Here is a 9,548-nt window from a genome sequence, read left to right on the forward strand (position 1 = left end):
TTAATTAAAGTTCGTTGCCTTTGATTAGTCCACCCATCTGCCATCAGCGTACAACCGGTGCTTTTCCATGAGCTCCTATACTTTTCAACAAGCAACTGACACTCTCTCTTAAGACCTGCCAGCAAATGAACTCTCATTTCATCATATGATGGTCCCTTGAAACCAGGTCCAATTGCAGCAATACCATCTAATGCAGGTTGAAAGTAAGGTGATTGAATTACATTGAAAGGAATACGTGCATCAACGATCCATTTGGCAAGTCCCAACTTAGCCTTGTGCACAATTTTTTTACTAGCCAAAACACTTTTCAAAGTCGGTTGAGATCCTAGAGTAGTCCTTTCTTTAAAGTAACTTCCATTTTGTGTAGCTACTATAGCTCTTCTTTTTCCTTTGTCTCCGGTTGTTGTAGGAACAACAACTTGTACAGGGTTAGGCGATTCATCCTCTTGCGCATGTGTTTTCCCACCATAAGACTCCTCCTCAAATTTTCTTTTTTCCATATTATTTTTTTTGTTTTCCATCAGAATCCTTTGGAATTGAAGTTCAACTTCTTCAGTAATTTTGTTACATACTTTAATTTGTCCAAGAATTTTTCCAAGATGATATTTCATCCTATATATCACCCCTCCATTATAAGTATTCAAACTAAAGATGCATGTATATTGTACCGTATGATTTTTATCATACTTCACAGTGAAATATTTCCTAGCTGGGTTAAATTTTCCTCGAGAGGAACCTGTCTGAGATTCTTGTCCAGCATTATGTTGTTGTTGCTGATCATTTTGTGACTGTTTCATCTAAATTCAGAATGCCAGCAATCTGTAATCTAGACCAATATATCAATTCATAGTTCATACAATTCATATGGCATTCAACATAATTAAATGTAGTAATTCATCTAGTTAATTCAACAAAGTAGAATTGAAAAAATAAAAATATTTAACCTACATCAACAGAGCGGAATTCTAAAATTGAACATACATCAAATTTATTCAACATTACAGAATGATTAATCATATAATAAATAAAATAAAAAAATTAAAAAACAGAACAAGAGAGTAGAAGAAACTCTGCATCTAAAGAACATGAACCTACTTTAAATCTACCCTAAATTCTTCACTGAATAAAAATTTAATTGAAAAAAGTCAAAAACCACAGTACTCAAAACAAAAACTCAAAATGACTGAAAAAATAAAAAATAGAAGAACAGAAGAAGAGCCAGAACTAACCACTTCGGTGAGGCTTCGACCTGCGACGGTGAGGCTTCGACCTGCGACGGTGAGGCGACGACCCGCAACAGTGGCGCTTGGCTCCGACATCTGTTTTGTTTGACAGTGGCATTTGTCTTTCATAGGCAGAAGCTCGAAGAGATTAGGGTTGGGAGTGGGAGGTGACCAGGTCCAGGAGTCTTTTTCGAAGATACTAGGGTTGGAAAGTGGCTGCAATGCATTCAGACTTCACTTCACTTCATCCTTCTATTTTTTTTCAGCACCAATCGACGCCATTTCGTTACCTGGGGGGAGAACTGGTGCCTGCTGAAACCCGGCCGGTTTGCTCAGTTTGCCGGTTCGCCACCAGTTCGGCCAATTTTTTTGCAGGTTTTTTGCAGGGCAATTTTACAGGTGGACCGGATCGGCTAGGTGACCGATTTTTGGTTAACCCAATTGAACCGGCCGGTCCAATTCGATTTATAGAACATTGAGTATCACCGTCTTTTGATGATTATACCTTTCTTTAAGGTCTTTCCATAGATCTGCAGGATTTTTTAATGTGAGATGTTCATTTTTCAATCCTTCATCAAGATGACAACGAAGGAAAATCATGGCCTTGGCTTTATCCTTCTGGGATGCATTATTTCCAGCCTTAATGGTATCTCCAAAATCCATTGAATCAAGATGGATTTTAGCATCTAGTATCCATGATAAATAGTTGTTTCCAGATATATCAAGAGTATTAAATTCAAGATGAGAGAGTTTTCATATAATGAAAATTTGTTGCCTGGAGTCTTCCTAAAATTTGATCAGAGTCTCGTAATGATAACGTGTTGTAGAATAAATAAATAAGAAAAAATATAAAATAAAAGTGTAAATAGAAGACTCTAGTTTTAATATTCACCAATATAATTATCTCACTATAATAATAGAAGTAACTTATATATTTACTACTATTATATATATTAGGAACGTATAAAAGAGAGAGAGGAGAAAAGTTTTTGTATAAAGAGAGAGAGAGGTATTTATTTGTTATGTGTATCTATTCCTTCAGAGCAAAACTCCTATTTGTATACCTTTTCAAATTTATTTAATAGTATATACCTATTTTGGTCCTAAAAGAATTTTAGACTAGACACTTTAGTCCCAAACTAAAATTAATTACTCGATTGGTCCCTAACAATTAACTCCATCAGTCACTTAGATCTTTTACTCCGTTAATTCTAACGGATGACAAAATAGTCCCTAACAACTCTAACAGGGGACAAAATGGTCCCTGATCTCCTTTGTTTGGAAACGACACTGTTCTCTCCCAATTTCCATCATATCTCGTATAACACTAACAGTCTAACACAGTAATTTCAAACTACATAATGCACACTCTATATATTTAATGTTCACAAGAAAAAAAATCCTGAACTTGTTCTTAACCAATTCATACTCAGGAAACTAATGCCTATGTTTCTCAACTAGTTGTCATCTTCGATGGATCCCATGAATCTAGATAGCAAGTCTGATTTGTTAAGACTCATCGCCGTCGTTGCCATCTCTTTCCTCCTCTGCCCTAACATCTTCATGACTACATTATCCACCACTCCGATCGTTTCCTTCAGCTTCTTCTCTGAACCAATGTTCAGTAATCGCTTCAGTTTCTATATAAGCTGCAACGGCGACATTGCTCGTTGTAATAGCTTGGATGCGAAGTCGAAGCTGTCTGCCAACTTGGACTCCGGAAAAGAAGGAATGAAGCACTCAGTGTCTATTTCAAATGAGAATTTGCATATGATGTCGAAGGAGAATCTTCTCATAATGTCCTAATGTCCAACAATCTATATTACTTGCCGGAGAGTGGAGAAAGGCGTGCCCTTGGAGTAGTTATGGTACTTGGTCTTGAGGATGTCGTGGACATTGTCGAGGTTGGAGGTGATATTATCAAAGACGTGGAAGTGGATGCTTTTGGTGGGTGAAGTGCAGAGGAGGTGGATGTACTAGTCACAAAGATTTAGGAAGTGTGTGGTCCATGACATGTTGAGGTAGGTGCGACACGTGTGACAATTACACTATGGCTTAATCTTGGAGCTAAAGAGGAGGAAGGAAAAGATGGAAAAGAAGACTGTGAAGGTGAAGAAGCAGAGTATGAATGTTAGGGTTATGCGAGATATGATAAAAATTGGGGAAGAACAGTGTCGTTTTCGAATAAAGGGGCCAGGGATTATTTTGTCCCTTGTTAGAGTTGTCAGGGTTTATTTTGTCCCATGTTAGAGTTTTCAGGGACCATTTTGTCTTCCGTTAGAGTTGACGGAGCCAAGGACCTAAGTGACTGACGGAATTAATTGTTAGGGACCAATCGAGTAATTAATTTTAGTTGGGGACTAAAATGTCTAGTTTGAAATTGTTTAAGTACCAAAATGAGTATATACTCTTTAATTAATTATACAATCTCTTTTAATATTATCAATAACATAGAGAAATGGTCATCCACCTCAGAACTACTTCACACTTATCACAACAGTTTATATTGTATTTTCAAAAATCGTATTCATTTGTTTTTCAATATTTTTGGACACCCAACTATTTTTTTCATTTTCTATTTTTGGTCTGCCCAGACTAAAGTCCACGTAGCAGAAAATTATTTTTGGCCAAAAAATTTCTCAAATGTCCTTCCAATAATTCATTTCTCAATTACCGTACTTAAGTAGTGATGGCCAATGAGCCGTAGCTCACACGGCATTCCGCCCCTTCCTCATCTCAAAGGTCTCGAGTTCGAGTCCTACCAGCTGCAACCGAGAAGAAAAATTAGTAAGTATCGACCAAAAAAAAAAAAAAATTTGTGATGTGATGTGATGTACTGAAGGAAGGGATTTTCCTTACCACGTGTCATTACAAGATTAGTCTGTTAAACTTTAATCATTCTTAACTATCCACAGAAGTCACCTAATTATATATTAGTAAAGTATTGGAGTTAGATCTGACCCATTCAAAGCCCTAGTAATAATTTGTTTATAAATGAAACACACTTTGATACTTAGCAAGCAACCTCTTGTTGTACATAATGCAATGCAGAGTAGAATACTAACGAGATAAACTTGTATATAAATGAAGGATATGTAAGTTATGTCTTAGAATATAAAAATATCAAAATCTGATACTTTCGTTTTCTTATCCACTATCTTTGGGATTAAGAATGACAATGAGTATCCCTGAGACTCGTAAAATCTGATACAGTGATACTTTTGTTCTCTTATCCCCTATCTTTAGGAAAAAGAAGCTGTAAATTTACAATAGTATCATGATAAATAAGAAAGTATTTTCGGTAATACCTAGATTTCTATAGATCATGTGAAGGCACGATACAATGAGCAATTAAACTGCATTATGCAGGCACTTTATTCTTCAAGCTATCTCTACTCTATGCACACACAATTGATACAGTAGTATCCTGTAATGATATACATTTTCAACTATGTACATTCTTATGTATGTGCTGAAAAGAATATAATTACCACACTGCATTATTCTTGCTTATTTACATATAAACCACTTCACTTACCATCCATTCCCATGCAGAACAAGCAAGCATGCCCTGTACAACTCACTTCTTGATGAGGCACCAACACCAAGTGAAAAAAGAGCATATCATGAAAAGAGAAATGGTAATAATGGGTACCACATGATTTTAGAAAGTGAGTTCAGATCAAGATAGCTTATTATTGTAGTCAAATAATAAAACTCATGGATCATGAATATCCCATGAAGGCTAAGCTGTTAAGCTCTTGAGGTTGTATGATTGAATTCCACTGATCAAAGAAGCCAAAATTGTAGCCTTTGTTTGTATCCATCACAAGACTTGGCTTATCATCACTATTATCAACATCATCACCAAGTTCTAGGCTTATTTTCTTATTTGGGGGAGCATATTCCAAATGGTTTTCTTCTTGTTCAATGAATTTTCTCTTCAGAGGATTATTATACAAGCCCTCCATTGCAGATGCTAAGAACTGTGCTCCTATTACATTCAAGTTGTTGTCTTCATGCACTGAACCATATTGTTTCATATCACAATTTCTAACAAAGCCTGTGCTTGAGGACACACCAATGGAATTAGGCAAAGTACTCCTAGAAGCCAGAATATAAGGTAACATTGGAAATTCGTTGTGCACAATGGAGGCTTTTACTAGTTCAGGATTGAAGTTCTCATCATTCATTTGTTGAATCTTTTTTGTTGGTTCATAAATCAGTTCACTTGGATCTTCCAAAGTGCTTCTTGGGCTGCCTGTTTTCTGTCTCACCCGGCATAGCACCCACTCATCAAGCTGTAGCAAAAAGAAAAACAATTAAACAAAAACTTCATGATATTATTCTGGCTTTAAACATATTCCATCAAATGTTTGTAAGGATATAGTGTATCAAAAATACAAAATAAATAGTAGATACATATTATAAATTAGCCAATAAATTAGTCATCATGTATTGGTAGATAAAAAATCTGATTATAAAATTTCTAAAATTTAATTTTGCATTAAAAAAAACCTCTTTTCATAAGAAACGACTCCTCCCGATGCGACATTGTTTCTCCTCTCTCCTGTCATGATTCGTCTCCTCCATATCGCGTTGCGGTGCCATTCCTAACGGGATCCTCTCACGTCGCACCGGTTACGGCCAATACATGCATCGACATCCAAGATCTTCTTGCAGAGTCGCGATTTGTGCACTCCCTAACGTCTAACACGTGGGGTCGCCGAGCCAGACCACCCTCGCTCACATCGTCTCGTGTTGTCATGGTTCTGTCCGCGGGAGTTCGACTACTGCAACGACCACCTAGAAAGCAACTGCGTCACCACCCCTTCCATCTCCTTGTGCAAGAACGCTGCAGTCTCTCCCTCCATCTCCTTTTTCTAATTTTTTTTATAGTTGGTTTTGTCCGCTTTTAGAATTTTTAAGATATCCTGGTTTTGTAAAATTTTGGATGTTTTTTTTGTTATGTTTTGAATTTTTTTTACTTTAAAATTTTTAAAATAATTATGGTATTTTTATAATGAATTTTGAATTTTTTTAAATAATTTTTGGAATCTTTTAAATAAATTTTAAAAATAATTTTACATTAAATTTAAAGTTTGTTATTATTTGATTTTATAGATAGTTTTTTTAGATTTTAGATATTTTTCATTAAATTTTAAATATTTTTCATGATAATTTGAATTAATGTTTTTTAAAAAAAATTTTTAAATTTTGAATATTTTATTTTGTTAGATTTTGGATGTTTCTTTTTATTGTGTTTCAAATATTGTTTTTCAGTAAGAATTTTTTAATTTTTTGAATTTTTAAAATGAATTTACAATAATTTTAGATGTTTGTTTTTATTTAATTTTAGATTTTAGTTTTTTTTTTCTATTAGTTTGTGGATGTGATAATTTAAATTGATGTTCTCTTCAAAAAAAAAAATAAAATAAAAAAAATTGCTAATTGATTACACCTATTATTGATTATCTAATAAAATTGTATAAATATATGTATAATTTAATTCAATTTTACTATATATTTTATGCGAATCACTGTTTTTTTTATACACATAGTATTATTAAAAATATTATGCTTCCGCATTCTTAGTAAGTATCTTTTATGTTTTAGTTTTATTAATAATTTAGTTTATTCGAACACAATTTAAGTCCAAATACTTAAATTATTAACAAATCTAAAATGTGAGAAACAAAATAGCTATTTCAAAAAAGAGTTAACACTACATAAGTAAAAAATTAGATATTTTAATGTATTAAAAAAATCTTTAAAATGAATTGATTCTTCTTTCCTTTAGCCAATGGCCTAAACGTACAATGTGTACAATGGGCTAAATCTTTGGTTTATGAATAAAATGAACATCACTTATACTATTCAGAATAACCATCCGAATACATTTTGGGTTCATCAAAGTTCGAACTCTTGACCTTCCGGATCTAGAACTCTAATACCATGTCTTAAAACCACTCATCCCAAAAATGTAACCTGATAGGACAATATAACACTAATAATCATATCTCTAATATTTTCTAAACCTTCATTGTACACATTGTACGCTTAGGTCATTGGCTCCCTATACTTTCTCTTAAAATAATCTATTAAATAAACCAGAAAATGTTTATCATTAACCATGTTTTATGAAAAAGAGATAGAAATTCAGAACTCATGCATGCAATTGACCTACTCTCATGGAGCCTCTTTTGTGAGAATTTGAGAGGAGTGAATCATGCAACCTATACTCATGCATGATCCAATCAGTTTTGGATCCCTTTGGGGGACGTCCCTTGTAGAAGACAAGGGCTTTCTTCACTCCAATGCTCTTCATACCACCTGACGTGATAATTGGTTTGTCAGTTCCAGTGGCCTTCCAGTAACCTGCACCAGCTGCTCTGTTTGGTCTCACTCCATTTGGGTACTTCCTCTCTCTTGGAGTAAAGAAATACCACTCTTCTTCCCCAAACAAAGCTTTGCCTATAAAAAAAAAACATAGAGTACAAAGCTATTTAGTTGAATTAAAATAATTTTTTATTTTTCACACCAAATAAAAACATCTTTAATTACATAAATCTATTTTCTTTTGAGTTGGGACTTAGATTACCTAGGTATATTTGCTGAAAATATAACTATATATCCTTTAGATTAAACTTTTAAGAGAAATAATATTATAACATGATATTATGCAAAAGTATAGAATCCGATCCTTATTGATCCTAAAAAAGAATTCTGGTATAAGGCTAACGAAAAAAAAAAAAAGAAAGCCTATAAGAAAAAAAGACTTCACACAAAGTTACAGTAAAAAAAGAGGTTCTTATTTGATGTAGTGTGTTAGAAATATAACATTTATGTATCTTGTTGTATGAATTTAAATTTTTGGGAGAAGTGACTTATGACAATGATTTGGTTAATTTTTAAGAAAAGTAGTGGAATTGCAATTAGTTTATTATGTTGATTTAAATAAATCAAAATTTTTATTAATACAAATTAGAGTGTGATTGTTATATAAGAGGAGTTATCTTTCATTTATAAGTCAAAATGTGCATGAAATGAACATATACAATTAAGACTAAATGTTTTGTACGGGAAAGAGAAGTAAAAGATGGAAACAGAAACCAGATATATAGTTGTACACATACTTGGAAGCTCCCATGGATTGAACTTGTAGAGGTCTATCTCTGCTATGAATGAGGCAGGAAGTGGTGAAGAAGTGACTTTGTTTCTTAGATAGTGAACAATTAACTCTTCATCAGAAGGGTGGAATCTAAATCCAGGAGGGAGATGGATTTCCAAACTAGTATCCTTGTCCATGAAGAAGATGGAAACTACTATAACGCTTTCGAGGAAAACTAGGAAACTGTATCAATCAGCTGCCGGTATTATCGATTAAGGTGGTGGTAAGATTGAAAACACTGTGCATGTGTTATATATATACACATACAAACATAAGTGGTGCATGAAAGCAACCAATTTGTCTCATGTTCTATGACCCACATTCTTCCAAGGGTGTTTGATATAATTTAATTAGCACGCTTACTTTGCAATTTAGCTAAAAGATTTGAGTCTAGCTAATGGTCTCCAATGTGAAGCTGATTTAACAGGACATAGCATGATTTTGAAACTCTAGCGACAAAGGTTGTCAATTTTATTTCATTTATTAAATCATCTAATATTTATATGCAAATTACTTATGTAATATGACTAAATTTGATCAAATTAGTTCCTTAAATGTCTGTTGAATCAAATTAATTCATCATTTTGTTCTCTGTTTGTGTGTCCTCCGATCTATGCTAATCTCACCGTTAAGTTTTAGTAAAACGTAGTAAAATAATATCATTTTTGTGGTGGATATCGATATATTTTTATAGTGTGTAAATAGGTTAACTAATAAAATTATTTAGATCAGATAATTTGAAAATACCTATTTGATTCATCCATGAGCAAAATTTGAATATATGGTAATTAAGAAAATATAATTGCAATTTCATAATTGAAGTCATGTTAGTTGTTATGATTACTCTGGATATTGATTCCAAAAATCATACCGTAGTCCATCAGAGGAGTGGACAGAGTTTACTTTACCATGTCAAATATCAAGATAGAATGGCTAAGTAAAGAAGGCACTAACTTATGATAAATGCTAATAGTCAGTTCCTAAATTTAAGAACATATGACGATGAACTTTGGTGGGTCAGTTTTGATAAGATGAGATCATTATAATATTTAGACATTATATAACAAAATTAAGAACAGGTGATATAAAAGTTTTTGAAATACAGTTAAATATGTTTAAGTATACAAGTATATTTCGATATAAGAAAACAGTTC

The 9,548-nt window shown here is 33.2% G+C and overlaps 1 protein-coding gene across 1 annotated transcript; it reads right to left on the bottom strand.

The window, feature by feature from the left end:
* Window positions 1-4,579: 4,579 nt before the first annotated feature.
* Window positions 4,580-8,600, bottom strand: LOC107493454 (NAC transcription factor 29-like). The gene is made up of 3 exons (XM_016114552.3): window positions 8,360-8,600; window positions 7,411-7,697; window positions 4,580-5,524 (listed from the first exon to the last, which is right to left on the bottom strand). The coding sequence occupies exons 1-3, from the start codon at window positions 8,529-8,531 to the stop codon at window positions 4,949-4,951; spliced, it is 1,035 nt and encodes a 344-aa protein (XP_015970038.1). The 5' UTR covers window positions 8,532-8,600; the 3' UTR covers window positions 4,580-4,948.
* Between the last annotated feature and the right edge of the window lie 948 nt (window positions 8,601-9,548).

Source organism: Arachis duranensis, chromosome 6 (assembly GCF_000817695.3).
Source record: "Arachis duranensis cultivar V14167 chromosome 6, aradu.V14167.gnm2.J7QH, whole genome shotgun sequence".
In the NCBI taxonomy this organism is placed as follows: Eukaryota; Viridiplantae; Streptophyta; class Magnoliopsida; order Fabales; family Fabaceae; genus Arachis; species Arachis duranensis.

What these genes read in the sequence shown, in the direction of transcription:
- LOC107493454 (XM_016114552.3), bottom strand. Translation starts at nt 8,531, where the DNA reads ATGGACAAGGATACTAGTTTGGAAATCCATCTCCCTCCTGGATTTAGA. An exon ending in CAATCCATGGGAGCTTCCAA is followed by an intron (nt 7,698 to 8,359) that starts GTATGTGTACAA and finishes TTTTTTTTATAG; the next exon opens with GCAAAGCTTTGTTTGGGGAA. An exon ending in ACAAAAGAGGCTCCATGAGA is followed by an intron (nt 5,525 to 7,410) that starts GTAGGTCAATTG and finishes TTTTTGCTACAG; the next exon opens with CTTGATGAGTGGGTGCTATG.